Source organism: Acanthaster planci, linkage group LG03 (genome assembly GCF_054643075.1).
Source record: "Acanthaster planci isolate LZ-2023a linkage group LG03, COTS_SCS, whole genome shotgun sequence".
Lineage (NCBI taxonomy): Eukaryota > Metazoa > Echinodermata > Asteroidea > Valvatida > Acanthasteridae > Acanthaster > Acanthaster planci.
Genome location: NC_141779.1, coordinates 23,744,319 through 23,763,938, shown reverse-complemented (window position 1 = coordinate 23,763,938; position 19,620 = coordinate 23,744,319). Strand labels below are relative to the sequence as shown.

The 19,620-nt window shown below is 40.7% G+C and overlaps 1 protein-coding gene across 6 annotated transcripts in view; it reads left to right on the top strand.

The window, feature by feature from the left end:
* Positions 1 to 19,620, top strand: part of LOC110989403 (retinoic acid receptor beta-like) — a 91,374-nt gene that overhangs the window by 52,510 nt on the left and 19,244 nt on the right. For all 6 annotated transcript variants that reach the window (XM_087134597.1, XM_087134600.1, XM_087134599.1 and 3 more), the window contains 3 exons: positions 7,465 to 7,890; positions 15,579 to 15,775; positions 16,261 to 16,402. In XM_087134597.1, the coding sequence (XP_086990723.1) occupies positions 7,686 to 7,890; positions 15,579 to 15,775; positions 16,261 to 16,402 (544 nt within the window). In that variant the 5' untranslated portion in view covers positions 7,465 to 7,685. The remainder of the gene's footprint in view (positions 1 to 7,464; positions 7,891 to 15,578; positions 15,776 to 16,260; positions 16,403 to 19,620) is intronic.

Below are 19,620 nucleotides of genomic sequence, written 5' to 3'. Positions count from 1 at the left end.
CTACATACCGTACATGCACATGTATATACTATATGTTTTGTTAATTTTAACAGAGGTGCTTTGTAAGTACCAGTACATGTAATTGCTTGCAGCTTTTTCTATGCAGCTCTCAAATGTTAAAAAAAAATATGTGACCTTGACATTTCGGGTTAGAGGAGGCTTCACACCACGCACTTGCAATTGGCTTATTAAGTTAGAGTTCATTTCTGCTTTTGCCTGTACATACACATCAGCCGTCACATTATGACATGTGGGAGTAATTGGAGATAGGTCTTTACATCGCCTTTTTTGGGGGGTTGAGATGGTGCACATTATTAAACTCTAGCCAGCCAAAGAATCAGGTTCATTGATGGAAAAGTCCTGGATCGTTTCATCGGCTCAACTGCTTCCAGTGTGCAAGAGAAGGGAGCGGAGGGGGAGAGAGAGGAGTTAGGTCATACTGTAAGAATGCTCCTGCTGCTTGATGTAGTCACTTGAGTTTGTCCAGCAGGGGAGGGGGTTTCAGGTTTCTGTGTGGGGGTCAAGGCTGGCCAAGGCAGGGTATTACAAGGATGGAATGGAGCTGAATGAATGCTGGGATCCAGTGTGTGGCCGGGCTGTGATTTCACCCAGAAAGCACTGGCCTAGAGCCCTGGGATATCAATGCTGCAGCAGCAGGGATCCTCCTTGTGAGGTGTCATAAAGAAAGAGAAAGAAAATTAAAGGAACTCTGTAAATGTGAGCAATTTTTGTTTGTACAAAGGTTGATATATGGTTCGTTGCTGGGGAGTCGTTTAAAGTCGAATAAATAATTATTGAAGAGACTGTATAATGATTCTGCTAATGGGATCCAGAGATCCTCACATAGTATCCGTGGTAAATCTGCTTTGCCTGAAGTAGATGTTATTTTGCCACACTTTTGTCACTTTCCAAAGCTTCTCCAAATAAGCGTTTTGTGAGTTACATTTTAATAGAATCTGGTACACAGAAGCCATGAAGCTCGCAGACTATTTTATATGTGGCTGTGACTTCAACATCAGTGAATTTTGCCTGGTACTTGTGTGTATACTTTTTGCATATATGCACCAGGCAAAATCGTTGAGTGACAACTGAAAAAAGTTTGAAATTCCCAGCAGCTCGGTCTTTTGTTCCGAGTATGGTCTTTCGTTACAAGATCCAGCTCTTTTGTCCGATTTCGGGCACCCCATTTGTGCATGTAAAGCCAATGTCTCTGAAACCGGGCTCCCCGACAGCAAGTGGTTAAGAAGTAGCCGTTGCCTGAACTTGTATGAATGATGCATCAGAATCCTGCACACCTCTGCTTACACGCAAAAGTTGGGGGTGATGTATATTCATGTCATATTGTGGCGTGGCAATTTCATCAGTGTTGACTGGTTGAAGGAGAAACTTGCTGTCCCAGGAAGCAATGAGCAACTAAACCAGGGTTTGGGCAAGTAAAAATTGATATTTAAATGAGACATGTCGTCAATGCAGGAAGCCAGCCGCTAAGATCGCTGACTGGCCAGAGTATGCACGCCTTTGCATTTGAATATACCGTTCTGACCACAGGTTGTTGGTGTTGTCAGGTGTTTTTTTGTTTGGTGAAGATTGAAAAAGCTCGCAATTCCAGCAGATTTCATATGCAGCAACGTCTGAGACGGAGGGAACCCCCCTGCTTTGTGTTGGTCATTGTCTGGCAGGAGTCTGGGGAATTCCTTTCAGACATCTTGGGGGGACGTGTTAAGTAACAATAGTCTGGAATGTGTATAGGCATTGGACATGTTGGGGGGGGTACCCCTCGGTTTCATTTTTTGCTGGGTATAGCAGATTTATTGCATGCTGCACGGTTAGGACCAATTGGTAGGGGCCTAAACCGCCTAAACCGCAAAGGTGTTCAGCATTATGCCATTGGTTTTGAGCTTGAAAACTTTCTTCGAAAAAATTTGATACATCAGTATTATTAGACATTGAACAGTTTTCTATTTGGCTCTCCCAAATGGTCACCCCAGAATTTCACTGCGAATAAACATAATCACACCAAAATTCAATTGTTCTGATGAACTGAAAGCTTGTCAGATCATCGGGATTGCTGGTTCGTTACTTGCTGTTTGTGCCTCTTTTCAGTGAACGCCCTACCGGTAAATGGTTAAGTCATGCGCTTCTTTTTGTTTGGCTTTTGTGTTAATGTTGAATCAGAGGTACATGTGTCAGAGCTTGGCATTTGGACTGAGTTGCCATGCTGCCAAATAGAAAGGTTCCTGTCACTAGGTTCATTTCTTACTACACCAAATCAATTGCACAGACCAGCCACCAACTAAGAGCAGTGTCTGCCTGTTGTCATAGTACTGGCGCGGTATGTAGCACCTCACAAGCTGTAAATGCTGTGCCACCCCTCAGTGTCCAGAATGGAACAGGCCATTGTCTAGCACCAAATTGTTTCCAGTTGACAGACAGCATGTGCCTGTGACCCTATTGTGGGGTCAGCCTTTCCCTCAACCACAAGATGACCTCAAATGGCCTAATCTTCTCAAGGACAGAAGGTCTCATGTTTGGCAACAATGGGTTGAGAATTGGTTTGGGAAGGGATATAGACCAGGACGAACAGTTATAGATGCATGTAGACTCAGACTGAGGACATGTCCCCACACAGTTATGGAATTGGAATCTCTTTTCATGCAGACTGTTGAGTTGTTTTACTGCTTTCAAACTGAACAGGGAAAAAAAATAGTAAAAATTGGCTGTCATTGGTAGCTGACTGACTTAGTCCTTCATGGCAATGATGCTTCTGTATGGAATGTTATCATTTCAGCTTCTGGATATATTAACAATGCTGTATATGTCAAGTACAAAGTGCAATGAGCAGATAAAAAAAACCACCTATTTGGTGTTTAGAAGTTCTCTTATTTTTCCAAATTTCCTCAGACGTTATGTGTGAGTAATAATTTTTACAAACCCAATGCTGTACTTCTACTAAGTACATGCATGTATCTTTCCTGGTAATGCATATCCAATATCACTCAGGAAATAAGTTTTTGAAAAAAAAGAAAGTGAGGTTTGTTGTGGTTAGTTTGGCCCATGTGTTCTGTTCTTTTTGTTTTTTCAGCATCCAAAAAGGGCGTTTCCTTTTTGAATATTAAGAATGGTTCTTTTCCAAGGGTACTTTTATCACCGGATGTATCTGTCACTCCAATAAAGTTTGTGTGAGCGGAATCCTGCATTAGTTTCAATGTGAACATTTCATGGATTTGGGTGTGTGTTTGTGAATGGGGGGGGGGAATTGCATCGATCAATTAGTCGGCTGGAGACTTTCAAATAAAGAAGAAAGGAAAACTGGTTTTTTTTGTGGGCACACACTTGATCTCTCTGATCGGTCTGACTCATCTGCCCTTCTCACGCAAAATCATGGCAGAGTTGAAGTGCAGTGTGGAGGATAAGCTGTGATGTGGATGGATTACTTCGCCCCAAAATATCACACCCCTTTGCTCATCATGCCAGACTGAATTTGTTGTGTTGAAAAGATGTGGACGGCAAAGATCTGGCATTGATCTGAGCTTGCATTCTGCATAAGCCGACCTCAAGCGTAAGCGAAGTGGTGAAATTATTTCATTTAAAAAAATACATGCACAGATGTTTGTCATTGTTTTGCCCTGCTTGCAAAATTGGAGATTTTCTGAAATCTTTAAAAAATATCATCGAACCAAACAGTTCAACTTCAGTCAGTAATGCGTTGTATGCTCAAAAGCGTAAGGATGCTTAATAGCCACAGGGCACCAGACATGGTTATGAGTTGTGGTTGGACTGCGACAGAGAGAGAGAGACACAGAGCATGAGAAAAGCCTCTCGTTCACTCATTCTTGGAGAGCAGGCATAATAGAGGGGAAAAAAAGATCACAGTTGGGCCTTGAGCACAGAAGCCACGGCACTCGGAAGATGCCTCAAGAACCCCAGACATAATTAGATGAGACGAGAGGTGTATCCCTGGTCGGCTGCGCATTCTTGCGGTTAGGCAAGCTAGACTGGAAAGGGAGTGAGTGGAGGGGGGGAGTTTGGGGAAAGACCTACCCAGGATTCCACGCTAATTTGCGGTTGCCATGAATGGAGATGGGGATACCTGGGAGGGGTTTTAAAGGGACACTTATCATTGATGTACTAAATTTCACGCTGTACGCACATCTCACATGCTGTTACACCGTGTTATTTGCCAGTACATTGTACATATTGATCCATCATGCTCTGATATGGTGGGCCTCAACAGTGGTTGAAAATCCTTTGCCTAACATCCAAACCAATTATGTTAAACGCATGTATTTTATTTACATGTATGTATTTTATAAATGTACATTATGCATACATCACACAGGTACAGGAACAATGTACTGGTACATTTGCCCATAAATTTACTCACATATGGATCAATAGGTACAAACACTTGTTCCATTCATGTGCCCATTTTGTCTCTAGAGACAAAAACTGATATTTGAAATTGCACAATGCATCTACATGTATCACTACCTTTTCTGCTTCCCCTTGAACTGTTTAGAGAAGTCTTCAACCTTTTCATGCACTTGTGTATTGGAGGCCATTGTAGGTCTCCCATGTGTTTTGAGTGGAGTGATAAATTGCATTTAGTTGTACTGTCACTGCTATGTACTGTATGTAGATGTGTTACATTGACGGGTACATTTATTTCAATGCGTTGTGTGAATACTTCAGCTATCCATATTGGACAAGTGTTGATAACGAAGTTCTGCTTGTTGTATTTTGGTACAAAGCTTGATTTTGGTCTCAGGTTGTGACTTATAACATACATTCTGAGTAAATGTTCTTCTGGATCTTACTTTTATACAGCGTGTGCTTCACATACATGTACATTATGCATTCAGTGATCTACAAGTACCCTGGTTCAGTTTATTTGTACATGTATGCCTTCTGTACATAGTCACGTACCGGTTAAGCTTTGCCAAACCCCCTTGGTTTAGTTTTTTATGGAGACAGTGACCTCCTTTTTGGCATTTCCTATTATTCTGGGAATGGTGTCATTTCCTATTTGGACATTCCAGCAGGGTCACTCTTGAAAGGTGCAAGGTCGGGCATGATGTCATGGGCAACTTGGTTTGTTGATTAATGTGGGAAATGTAGTTTCATGCATTTTGTGCATAGGTGATCTTGTCTGCACAGTACTGTACTTGTGAACTGCGTAATATTCGTGTATAGCAGGCCTACATTTAAAGGAGATATGTACAATGATACTCTCTCCTGTTGGTAGCCATTGGCACCCTGTTTGTGTTGTTGTCACAAGCATTTTTCTAATCACTTGTGATGTCTCCCGCTAAATCCATAGACTTCCTAAAGAACTCCACACACAAAAGCCTGTTTGTACCTCACAAGCCCCAATGGTGCCCTAGAACTTCAGAAGGCCGTAAAATTGACGCCACCACCCCACACTTGAATTGCACAAATGGTAGCTGTGACCTCGCAGGAGACAAGGAGGGTCTACCCCCCCTCCTATCTGGGGGGGAGGGAAAAATGAATGATGAATGACTATAAAGAAATGAAGCTGAAGGATAAAGGGGTGGGCAGAGGGCTTGGAGGGGAGCAACAAGATGAGGTATCCCTCTTGGTTGCCCTGATGAGAACCACATGCGCTGAGGCTTGGTAGTCCCTGCGCACGTGCTGTATTTGCTAATGTATCGCCCTTGACACTGGAAGACACTCCTGTTGACTCTATCGAGTCTTTTTTTTTTTTCATTTATTTTTTTGGCTACAAAATACCAAATTTGTTTTTTGCAAGCAACCAGTTTTGCAGATTTCCATTTCAAAGTCTTTATGCACATGTTAAATAGTTCACATGAATTGCTTAATCCTTCTCATCCAACTCACTGGTAACTACTAACTACTGGTAGCATGGGTTAATATTGGAGATTGATTGTCCATGTACATGTATAATGACAATCGTCTCCCTGGTAAGCAGCGCAAAGGAGAAATTAAGGACCAACAGCCTGGCACAAAAACTATGAATTAAGTTAAAAGGTACCGGTACCAAAACAAAAAGCCAACAAATACACAAAAGCACTTTCATAATCTTCATTAAGTGGCTTCATCAACTTTTCCTGTTTACTTAAGGAAAATATACGAACACTTCTTACAGGGCATTTTCATGTAGTATTGTTATAATTGGTGTTTGCCACTATACAAAATGCATTACATGCTTGAAACAAGTGTTCAATCCAACCTTATACTTCGACATTTTCAGTGCTAATTAACCAATTTAAAGAACACCTTTTAAAAAATGTTGAATACCGACACATGAATTGTTAATGAACTCCTTCAACATTAGATTTAGTATTTCAAATGCCGGATTTAAAATTTGAAATGCTGGATTGAACACTTTCAATGTGTAGTCTTTGACTGCACAAATGCAAGTGTTGGATTCCACACTTCGGATTTTAGCCTGTAGAAAAATGGCACATCAGCTCTGAACATTATGCTGCCATCCACAGACTGTCTGTCTGAAACTTGTACTTCCAACCATTGTAGTTTTGTATCCCTCCTTATAGTCCTGCAAACGATAACACTGATAGAGACAAAAGGACTTGAATCAAGTCTATTTGTCCTCTGCTCTTCTGGTCGCCACAATCCCGGGCAGATGTTAACGTTCTCCGGGGATTGCATCATAAATTTATCATGACAAATTCATGATGAGGCCCTGCCTTCTTTTGACCAGGAGCAGCAGGGGGAATTTTAGTTGACGTGGTGGTATTTTGCAATCACAAAGGGAGAGGAATTGATGGAAAGGATAGGTGTTGCGAGGAGCAGCCCTCTGGAAATGGCAAATAACATGTCTGTATCCGAAGGGAATTTGTAGAAACAGTTTACACTGAGGATAAATAGGAGAAATTGTTAGGCTGTTTGTGTAAGTCATGTTTGAGAAAGACGACATATTCTGAAGTCTCTCCAGTTTTCTTATCTGCTCATGGCCTTTCACTACTCATTAGGTTTCATTGTTGGATGTTTCCTTTGTGAAATGTCACAAATGTGGTGGACCTTCTTTTGGTTGTTGTTAAAGCATCTTCATGCCTCTGTAGCAAATGAGTTACAATGTCTAACTTTAAAAACTGCAGTGTGCATACTGGTACATACAGCACTTGTCAGAAACTCATTTTTCACATGAAGTTAGAGTACTGTGAGAGCAAATGCGACATGGTTATGGGTTGGGCAAATGCTTTTGCATAGGGAAGAAATAGATCATCTGGTTTCCATGTAAATTCATAATGACAGGTGTCGGCCAGAACTCCCTGATGTGTTCACGTGTGACGGGGAGTATGTGAACAGATGATTATTGGTTTCCAGTTCTTCAAAACATTTCCCCCAGCAGTTAGTATTACATATAAGTTCTGAAATTCAACCTTCAACTGTATTGCCAAGGGTTTCTCTGTTGACGGCTCCGTCTGACTGCTATTGTATCCGTTTTTGGTCTCATTCCAGCAAACCTACATGTACCACCTTCTCCCAAGCCGGGTCATGCCCACAAGTGGGTGGTGAAAACAGAACCTTCCGACTCAGCCCCACCCAGCCCCAGCAGCTGGGTGCAGCTCAAGTTCAAAGTGGAGAAGTTTGCCCTACAGAAGCTGGGCGGATACCCGGCCCAGCAGGAACTGGTTCCCTCCTCCCTGCCCCACCATATACCCCACCCCCACCAGGACCCCATGAGGGCCCTGGCAGAGCCGATGCAGGTGCACCAGCAGCAGCAGCAGCAGCAGCAACAACAACAGCAGCAGCAGCAACAGCAGCAACAACAACAGCACCAGCAGCAACAACAACAGCAGCACCAGCAGCAACAGACCACACTGCCAACATCGTCAGCAGCTGTGTCGTGTGGCATAGACATGAACATGAACATGAATGCTAATTGTAAGTATGACAAGAGGCGCAGTTGCCAATATGACGACCAATGTTGTCAGATTTGTTTGCATCGTTGGCTCAACACATCAGTTCACCGTTCGAGAATGAAAGATTGAATTTTAAAAATTAACGTTCACCATTCCAGTGACATTTATTAACAGTTGCTTGAGCTTTCTGATTGTCATTGGAAAACAATAGCATCTTGGAGTAATTGGATGTTTAATGGATAACCTGCAGATCAGTGATAATAAATATTGATGTGGCGTAACAATGGGCCATCTGTGCAGTGGGTATTCGCCCAAATAAATGATTCCTTCCTGTCAGACAAGGTATGTCTCCATATCCAAGGCTTTAGACCTTTTCACGACTTGCCTGCATCAAAGTCAGACAGGCGCAAAGAAATTCTGTTAGATTTCAAAGAGGAGAAGGACTTTTGTCCAAAGCTTTTGGTTGTGACTGGGAATAACAGGTGGGGCAGTGGAAGCCATTTGCTGGCGTGCCTGCAACCATGCACCACCTAAGGTATCGTACAGCCAGTTGATTTGAACATGACTGTACCTTTTGGCTGTCACCCCATTCTCAGTTCACTCACTTAGTTCATAGGAAAACTTCCAGCTTCTAGAATGGCGTCTGATCTGGAAATTCAAATACCCTCAATAAAATGTCATCCTGTCACTGTTTCACCATGGAAATGTAAGCAGAAACATTTCATATATTACACCATTTTGCAGTGGACTGAGCCTTTTAGTAGGTAAAGTGTCAGATTGAATTCAATCTGACAATCTGGATCATAAACCAAAGGTTTTGCAATTTCCCCAGGTGTGTACTGTGCTTCTAGTTTCCAAAGGATTAATCATGAGATTTGACATTACTGTAGTGACACCCAACAGATTTTTGGCTCTTCTTATGAGTTGAATTTCATCAACACTGGTTTTTACCCACCGTTTGAAATTCTGGAAACATGAATTGTTCAGGGTTGTTGTAGTCCTTCAGTACTGTAAATAGCCATTGAAATACTGTCAAGAAGAGAGGCGATTAAGTTGGGGTTTGCCCATTTTACCATCCTTTTCCAAGCCTACACAACCTTCTCTTTTCTCTAATGGCTGATCAACATTTTCCACGTTTTTTAAAAGTCCACACAAACTGTGATCCTTCAGAATCCCGTGTTCTGTAGGCTTGTGCAAAGGATCTAAAAAAAATGGATGGCCCCATATGCACAGTTCTTCTAAGTTACTGCTTGAAACAAAACAGCAGCGTTTTGCCTGACAATAATAAGTTTCATTGGCATTCATTGGATCATGCAGACTGCATGTCAGTGGTTTTCATTCTAAGTACATGTACATGTACATTTACCTGTATGTTCATTCTTAATTTCTCACGCGTGCACATTCCAGAATGCTTTGATACCAAAGAAAAGCAGGGGGAAAGAGAGAAAAGCGTTCTCAACTTCAGGTTTGTCTGCAAGGTTCAAAGGTTGAAGGGGAGTGCCGTACCTGTATCAGCCCTGTAAATTATATCATTAGGCTGATTCAGCAGGAGTCCGGCCTAGGGTTGAATGGTGTGGGAAATGAAGTCTGGCCAGATAGAGTGCAATTTCTGTTCCTCGTGGGGACCTAGAAGGGGGGAACAAGTGTTGTTGGAGGTTGGGGGAAACTTGATTGGGAGAGCGTGCCGATTTGAGGGAGGGAAGCACCGTAGTTGGTAAGTCACTACCGTATCCATATGGATGCCAGTAGTACTTGTCAAACAGAACTTTTGAAGTGGGACTGAAGTTTTGTAGTTTATAAAATTTTGATCAATTTCTAAGAAGTCTAGAATTCTAGTGCTTTGACACTAAAATGCACTTTTTAAGGTAAGCAGTTGCCAGCAGAAATATGCAGGCCTATCCGTATTGGAATCCTTGTATATGTACATGTATGGTACATGGACATGTGCACCAGCAAGACGTAAACTTGACGAGTTGGATTTTGATCCAGTAAGGTTAATACTTCGTTGTCAGAACAAACTGAAAATAAGATCTGCAAGAAATGTTTCAATGAAGTGAATTAGCACTTGAGATAAAGCACCGATGTGCAGTTGGAAGAAAAGACTAGATGGAAGTCTGTAAGGTGCCGTTTTAAAACAGCAGACACATTCCATGCTTTACTGATATGTCACGTAATGCCACTGTACCAAAGACAGGGGGTCTACCTTGTTTAAATATTTGAGGTAGAGCAATGTATGGCCAAATGAAGGCACAAAAGTACGTGTAAGTTCTATTTAAACAAGAACTAAAGGTCATGGCCAGTTGAAAAATCACCGTATAGATACGTATGTACTGTTCATGCACATGCGCATGCTCTTGTTGCTGATGTACCGTTTTTACAATCGGGTAATTCTTTAAATCACAAGTCCAATTTTTTTCATGTCCCCGTCATATCTGATGTGATTTTGCAAGTTCAGAACCCAATCTGTTATTTCCAAGAGTGATGAATTAATGCATATTACCTGCCAAACAACTAGTAATACCAGTAGTTTGAAATGAATTCCGGTGATACACTCCTGTGAAAGAACACAGTTCAGGGGGAACAGGGGACACAGAAATGTCACACTTTTGGACCCTGAATTTCTGGAATGACCCAGTTGAAGACAGTACAGACAGTATGGTACATTCTAATGTGGGGCTGGAGATTTTGTATGATAGAAACTCCAAAACTTTTGACATTCTGCACCAAAAGATACAGAACTGTCTGTCATTTCCTGCAGTATGTGTATATTATTGCTAATCTATTTCAGGTTTTCTTTTTTTATCTTATGAAAAATTAATAAAAATATTTTTGAAGATGAGAGTTTGTCATGGTAGATGACTCTGTCTTTACTGTGTTTTAAACAAAGAATTGAAATTTTAGTCATTTCAAAAAAGAAAAAAAAACACCCAGGAAGTGCTTTTTACCAAATGAAAACATATCAAACTTCCCCTCTCTTAACAGATGTTTTTTTAGGAAGTGGTGTGACGTACATGTATGTGTACAAGTCATCTCTGCTTTGCTTCAGTTTGTTATTCATCTGACATTTTGTTGCTGGATAAACGTTTGGCAGACCTGCCATGATACTTTTTTCTTTCTCATTTCAGACTTGTCTCGTATACAAGCAGATTTTCTGTTCATTCACCCATCTGTGTCCTGCAAATGTACATTTTGTTGAGCAGCGATTTACATGTGTACCTCACATTTGATGAAATTTACACGATAGATCATATTCACAAGGGAGCCATTTTAAAAATCTTGTTCCCTAAATCTATTTCATTCAGTGTAATCTGTCAAATGGGGTGGTGCCAGACTACTGTACTTCAGGGTCCATGCCTCACTTTCTTTGTTTAGTGTTGCTTAAAACATTTAGGCATAATAAATCACAACTTTTAAATTATTCATCAGTGTAGATGAATTACATCTATAATGAAGTTTTATTTCACACTTTCACTTTTATTCCAAGGTGCCAAAAATAAAAATGTTAATCTAGTAGCCCACTGAAAAAAAACTCCCCAGCAAACTGGGTCCCCTCCCAGAGACTCATTTGATGGTAATGTAGAACTTGAACTGCTAAATCTTACTTTGCTTTAATACATAAAATGTGACCCAACCTAACAAAATGCAAGTTGTCTCCACTACCTTTACGTAGGAGTCAAAGGCTTTTTAAAATACAATGTATCGATCAGTAAGAACGCTAAGCATTGTTCAGCCACAGTGTACCCATTTTTCATCGGAGGGCCAAACTTAGTAATGTATGCCTAAATGTGCATCAGAACAAAGAGGTTACCGTAGGTTGCTCTTTCTGTTTCAGACTACAACGGAATTGTGGGAAGATATAGCCTTCACATCCGTTTTTTGAGGGATCTGGTCACAAATCTACTGAACTAAGTCCATCTTCCTGGCATTTTGCTGCCAAATGATTGCCTTTGGAAAGATGCAATGCATAGGCCTACAGCTGAAGAGTTGGAAGGTCAATATTTGCAGAGTTTGTACTTGCTAACTGTACCTTTTCACCACTCAAGCATTTCCACTGTTTTAATATAGACCTACAGTTTGCATAGGTTTCCGTCATGTGCATGTACGTACAGTACGTGTGCACACACCTACTGTACGTGTATGTATTTCTTTACACTGCATGGATATCAGGTGTTTGGAACTGCTTGGTACAAGAATAAAACCACCCTCAGACAATCAGTAGACAAGATCATGTTTATTGGGGGGGTCCCATTTCCCTTGAGCCAATCCCCTCCCTACTACATGTAATGTAATTCTAGCTAGACCCCTGACCCTAACCTGTCTAGAACTAGACCCTTCCACCTGTTTACTCCCACCTTTGATGGAGAGCAGCTGTCTTTTTTGTTTAAAGGTTGGCCACCAACCAAAACTCCCAGAGAACCTTGCAGTTTTTGTCTGCCATTCTCTTTCACATGTACATGCACATGTGATATGAGCTCTATAGTGTAAATTACCAGACAAGAGTGCCCTCTAAAACATGCAAAATTTTAAAAGTTGAAAAAGTGTTTTTCAATGAGCTTAATCAAAAATATATCTGATTGTAGTTTTCTTACATTTAAGAGGAGTAGAAAGTTGTACAAAGTACTGTATGCACCAGTTCGGGTATATATGTAGTACCATAGAGCTCTATGGTAGTACATGTACACTGTACATGTTCATCAGGCACCCTTTAACCCTATTCCTGAATCCTTCAGTGGTTAGAAGATTCAGCAAAATGCCAAACCAAATGGGAACTAGAGACTGACGTGTTGTTGAGCCCCTTTTGGTAAAGTTGCTTGGCTGATCTACATGATTCTACATGTTCAGGGCCATGATCATGTGCATTAGCCTACAGTTGAATGCATCCTATCCTGAGCTTTGAAGCTTTTCATGGTGAAGGCGGCAAGTTTAGTAAGAGGGTTTCAGAAGCACCATGCAAGAAATCTCTCTTTTGTGAGTATGTTTATTTCTTTGACCCAGCTTTGTGGAAACTAAAGCTCAGCTGGCTCAGCTAGAGAGACAAAAATAGGCAACATCATGTACACTTTGAAAAGAACAGAACTACACATACATGTATAATACATGTACTCACAAAAGAGGTATTTTTGCATAGTGTCATATAAAACCATTTACTTGGCATTCTGTCCTTTCTCAAAGTCTGTGTACAAACCCATTCCTCTGTTATATTTTTTTTTCTGAGTGTACCTTGTCTGTTTTGTGGGAGGGGGGGAGCTAGCTGAGTTTTGTTTCCACAGAGCTGGGTCAGAGCTCTGCTTTTGTGGTCATGCTTCAGTGGTCTATCTGTTGAGATTTATGGGCCAGGGCTGTTCCTGGGATTATGTGGGTGGTACCAACCCTTTCAAAGTTTAAGGGGTTGGTTTCCTTAAAGGGACTTCAACCTGTTGGTGGCAGCCCTATAGGTATGGAGTCATTCCTAGTTAGTGCTAAGAATTGGTATCCATATGCTCACATACTGTTAGCCAGATGTTCTTCAATATTACATTCATATGATGACAGAAGATCTTAAAACTTATTCTGATCACATAATTATGTTGTACACAGTCAGAACATATTTCATGGACATGTACATCTGCCACCTAGATGAAGACTGAAATTAAAATTTATCGCACACATGGTGTACGGTGAGGCCTGTGTTATTGTGAAGATTTCTGTGACTTTAGTCGAGCTATCGGTACCATACTCGGTGTACGGTGAGGCCTGTGTTATTGTGAAGATTTCTGTGACTTTAGTCGAGCTATCGGTACCATACTCACTTTGTGATTTCTGAAGCTGAAACAAATACCAAACTGGTGCATAAATGACATCATTCAGGCATTAGCAAATGATGTACCGGTAATTACATGTACATGTACACCCACATATCGTTTGGAAGTGGTTTAAACACCACATGTACATGTACATGTGCTCAGTGTTTTGCAAGTTGGTTTACAGATATATGCAATTGTACACTTCATTTGTTAGTACAGTTTTTAACTCTTTACATACTGGGTACCGGTTACATGTACCTCTGAGAGACTCAAATTATCATTTGTTGTGTTGCCCAAGTTTGGAATTTTTGTTTTAGCTCCATGCTGGTTTGAAATCGTTTAATTTGAAAAGTTACAGGAAGCTGTAGTAGCTTCTAATTAGGTTGCTGCATTGTAAATGTTTCGACATGTGGTATTCGCATTTTGTTCAAGGCTGCGGTTTATTATGCAAGTACAGCTCTTAGTTTCAAGATTCGTTTTCTGTCTCGGGCTGTTTTGCTTTTTTTCCCTACTATCATGCATAACCAGTGTTTGAGGTATAAAGTTGGATTTTTTTCAAGGTTAGTTGAGGTTATGATTTTAAAATATTTTCATAAATGGACCATCCGAATGAACTTTGCTATGGGAGATTCTGAAATCACTTTCAGGCGTTTGCTACTGGGGCTGTTTTCCTCAACGGTGAGATTTGTCAGGATTTTTCCCTGATGTCAGGATTTTTCAAACAATCTCTTTGAAAATTTACCATGGAGGTGTATTTATGTATAAAAGTAAGTAAATTTTGAGCACAAGAAATGGGTATTTTAAGGGGCACTGAAACATGTACACAAACCATACTAGAGACCCTATGCTGCTGTAGGGCCCTCAAAATCTCTAGTGATTATTTCCTGGATATTTCATTTTCTTCCAATCTCACCACTGTTTTCATGCTCCAAGGTGGCCTGAAGACAGCTGCTCAGAGCTCAGGCCATGTTCTTGTTAATTTACGACCATCTAAGATTGTCAGTCACACCTTGACAGAAGCAAGTTGCAGGTCTTAATGAATTTCCTCACCTCACCTCACTATCTCCTGAGGGTCTTATGAAATTACACGACACCACTTACCATGCACATTCTGTTCAGTACAGTGTATATTTTTTTCATGAACTTTTGGCATTTGGTAAGTACACTTGAACTGTAATGGTCGAGCCTGTGGCAACCAGTGGGGAATATTTCCAAAATGCACTCTGTGTACCTTTGGCTTGAAGGAGAGAGACCCTTTCAAATTTATGAAAATGTTTTTTTTTTATTATTTCCTTTGAAAGAGCAGAAGGGTACCACCACCTCAGCATACAAGGAAAATGGAAATGGAAATTTTACCATGGGAGACCGTTTACTTGCATATGTATCTTTTTTGATTAATTGCTTTTATACGTCAACTTGTAGTTAGAAAAAGTTGAGCCCTTGAAATAGTTTTATGCTTTGGAGAACAGAAGTTAGACTAAAAAAAGAAAGAGAACATAATGGTATGGTTCTTGCATGAAATTTATCGGGTCCACAAGTTTACACTGATATTTTAGGTTTGATTAACCATTCCATTTTGAATTTTAGTTTGGATGTTCTTTTTGTGTTGTCCATCCATTTGTCCAAAGTACACGTAGGTGTGTTTCTCCGTTCGTCCCACATTTCTTTTGAAAATGCAAATGGAGTGTTTGTGATTTTTTATAGTCGTCTGTATCTTCTGCAAAGAAATCCTCTTTTTTAACAAAGTGGTTTTGATTCATCAGAGAAAAAAACTTTAATCCTGTAATTGACTCATTGATCTATTATTGATTAGTTCAGTAGACATGTACCAGTAGGTCATGTGACTTGTGGACATACCGCGTTCAACACATCCTGATCAGATGGATAATTGACTTTCTTTTGTGGTTTATGTTGCTTTTCCTCCTAGACTCAGGCTATATGCAGTATACAATGCCCTCCGAGATGCCAGTTCCTGTGGCGTTACAGCAAGCCCCTATGTCTAGTCTTCCCACAAGTTCCTGTGAGTCTCCATCACCCCCTCCTAGGGTCTACAAACCCTGCTTCGTCTGCCAAGACAAGTCCTCAGGATACCACTATGGCGTCAGTGCCTGCGAGGGTTGCAAAGTAAGTCCGTGGGCAAGATTTTTAACCAAGATAATCTGGGGGGGGGGATCTTTATTTACCACTCAAAGTTGAACTAATTAATAAGTGGTTGAGATATCCGAGTAGATAAGCCTAATTGGGCTCTTGGACAGATTGTTCTGTGAAGAGCAAAACTGATTGTTTAAAATTTGTATCTGCTGACACAAGGCGCTTTCAGCAGACCGATAAAGCAAGATTGAAATTGACCATTTTGTTCATCAGTGGAGTACAGTGAAATTGTAGTGGAGTGAAGGTGGGTTCCTTCCATCTCTTTAATCCGCTAGAACTCTTCCACTTTGTCTGCCATCTGGAATCTCCAGATATTTAGCTTTTGGAATTGAGACTTGGAACTTTGAGCCCAAGCCCTATATTTCTTGATAAGAAAACAATTCCCCCATGAGTGCAGATATTGGATTGTTGACTTGGAATTTTTTTCTCCCTCTACCCCTTTTATTTTTCCAATGCAGGGTTTCTTTAGACGTAGTGTACAAAAAAACATGCAATACACATGCCACCGAGACAAAAAGTGTGTCATAAACAAAGTCACCAGAAATCGCTGTCAGTACTGCCGGTTCCAGAAGTGCTTCGAAGTGGGGATGTCAAAAGACTGTGAGTATTAGGAGTAGGTGGGTTCTACTCCCCCCTCTTGTAATCTGCCTGAAAAAAATAGAATGGGGTAAGAGGACGTGCCGCTGGTTAGATGCAGGAGGTGACTCCAGACAGAAACCCTAGGAAAATTTAATTAGTATTCACTTCAATATTTCTGGATTTCTTAAGTTTCTGTACGTATCTGAGGACCTGTTGTACATGTATGTAATTATTCCGAACAAGTTTTGACACTTGTTAAATTGCCTGTGTCACTATCAACATTGTTAAGCTAAATGCGTAACTGCATGGACAGTTGCACTGTCTATTCCCCTCTTCAACCACCAGCCGATTCAAATCTCCAGTGGTACTGTAGTTTTGAAGTCTTCTTGCCACAAACTTCCATGTGTCATCTCAAATTCACCAATTCACCCTCATTTGGTTTGCTTTCAATTGTTGTTGCACGTAGCTCTGATGTGATGCGAAACATGGTGGGACCCAACAGCTCATAAATGGGCTCTAAAAAGGTTTTCATTGACAGTATCAGCTGCCCTCACTCAAACATGATTTGTTTTCCTGATTCACCCAGCATGTGAACTCCGTGACTAATCTCGGATTGTAACCGGAGTCAACCTTCACATCTTTTTAATGCACAGCGCCATTTTTTTTTTTGTCTCATTACAGTTGAAAATGTATACTTTTCATTTTCAAAGTCTGAACACCTGGTAGACAGCTCAGTTCTCTCAGAGAAATCCGTTGGGAACTGAAATTAGCCCCTGCAGTTGGCTGATCGGGCCTCTCTTGTCATGAGGGTGGGACACAAGGTGCAGAAGGGCCCAACTGTTCCATTTTTTGCCTTTGCGAAATCGAAAGTTCAAACACTGTCAAGAGCACATGATGATCATGCTGAGAAAGATTGCAAGATACCATTGTTGCACTGATGATACAGAAACCACATTCCAGACAGTCTATCAATTTGGTAATTATTTTGGGCATGCTTTCCCACTGGATAAAGAAGCAGGTGTGAGGAAAAAATAACTAAAAATTTTACAATAAGAAAATCGAAAGGGGGTTTACTTTGTATGAAAGGTGTGGGAAAGGTTTTGGCTTTCAGAAAGTAAAAAAATCTTGCTGGGAAAAAAAATCAGCATGATTATTGGAGTAATCTGCATGTAGGTACAACAACGAACAAGTCAACAGGTTGTTGCCATCATGGAGAGTAATGGTAGACCCTTCTGAGTGATGCACTGCTAAAGTAAACCACACTTAAATGGAACATCTTATTCCAACATAAGCCTGTATGGGCATGCCGCTGGCCTATGAAGACCAGTTTACAGAAGAGCCTCATTAATGTGGTCTCCTATCCTTGAGCCTCTCAAAGACTGGGCCATGCCCCCTCCTCTTTCAGGTAACATGTTTCAAATTAGCTTTGTCACATTTCAGTCAGTGCCTGTGCACTCTTGAACAGAATTCAAAAGAAGATGAAAATTTCAAAGCTGTCTGAACCGTCTATGTGAAAGGAAAGGGGGGGCGCCATGCCAGTGCACTCTATTTGTGGGCGTAGTTTGCCTTTAAAAAAACCCACAGCACACACCAAAAAAGGGAAAGAGGCTTTATATACATGTATGTACAACTACCCCAGCGCATGGATTAGTCATCTTGCGACATGATCCTTGGGGGGTTAGATAGGACAGACACTCCTTAATTGAGGAGTTTCTAATTAAGATTGACTGGAGTTTGTGGGAAAGAGTTCCGGTTTCTCTTTCCTCAGCAGTCTGTCAACATTTCCCGCGTGCACATGGTACGGTTATGTGTTCACATTTGTTTTATTTCCAGTTGGTGGTTGGGGGGGATGCACATGTAGGAACCTTGTTCCTGGCTTTGGCATGTGACAGTGACTTTACCCTTTCTGCTTAATGTGGAAAGATTTGCAGTTGGTCAGTTTAATGTGGCATGTATATGTACCATCAGAGATGCCAACCTGTACGATTTAGGCATAAATTTTACAATTTGTGTTGTCCGTTTACGACTGTACGATCCAGACTAAGATTTTTACGATTTCCAATTCAAAGGTAAAAAACCATACAGTTGTGTATAAACTTGACGTAAGCTACACATGTAGCACGGACCCAGCCTCGTAATGCGCGCGTCAGAAATGTGTTACTGGCATCTTGCAGTTTGTGCGTACAAGCTGCATGAGTAGCGGTAGAAACCAGCGTGGTTGAATCATCCATTGGCTCCATTTAACGCTGTGATGAACGGGGGCGAAAAGGCAAGATTGCACTTTATATGCAATGTGATTGTGTATGTCTATGAATCGTATGTGTACTGATATGGTACGCATGTGTGTTGAACATCATTATCATGTTAAAGTTGACCAGAGTGGAGGAACTGTCAAGGAGTTGATTCTTGGATATTTGGTGAGCAACTGGACTGTTTTGCACAGTAGCAACAAGTTGAGCAGAAGTTCAGGGACAAATACACCACAAAAATGGGCCTTAATTACAAGGTCTTGTCCGAGAGAAGCTTACGTGTTTTGCAACGCATATAACTGTGACATGATAAGTATTGCCCATGCTGGGTCTTACGACAAATTGACACTGAGAAGCACATGATTGGGCCAAGAAAAAAAAAGCTCTGCTTCCGATTAAATAGGGTCAGTAGGTAAGGATTTTTTGACAATTTTTGTGCTGATTGAATGTGACGAAAGTTGACTAAAATTGCCACAAAAGTGATTACAATGAAAACTTATCAGAATATATGTGGAAATATGATCAGCAATTAACTGCAATTCACACTTGCACAATGCTAGTCAGGTAAATGTAAATGTTTTGACATGGAAAGAAGTTGTTGACAGGTGTTTGTTTTGAAAGAAAAGACAACAGGATTTTTTTTTAAAATTTAATTTTTCTTCGCGAATTTTGATGAAAATTTTTAGGATTGTGCCGAAAAATTAGGGTCGGCCAGAAAATCGGAAACTGGAAGTGCGATAGGATTACACTTTTTCATTTTTAAAAATTAGCATCTCTGTACTATGATTACATACTAACTTTCAATGCATACATCTGCATACATCCCTGTACATGTATGTAAACATTCAAAACTTTGCTCAACTAAAGCCTCCTCAAAATGATAGGCTCTTTAGACCTAGAATTTCAAAGTCAAGACACCAAAAGAGAAAAATCTGAAATAATGTTTTTTCAAAGGTTCCCTTGCACTAAACACATGTACATCTAATTTTA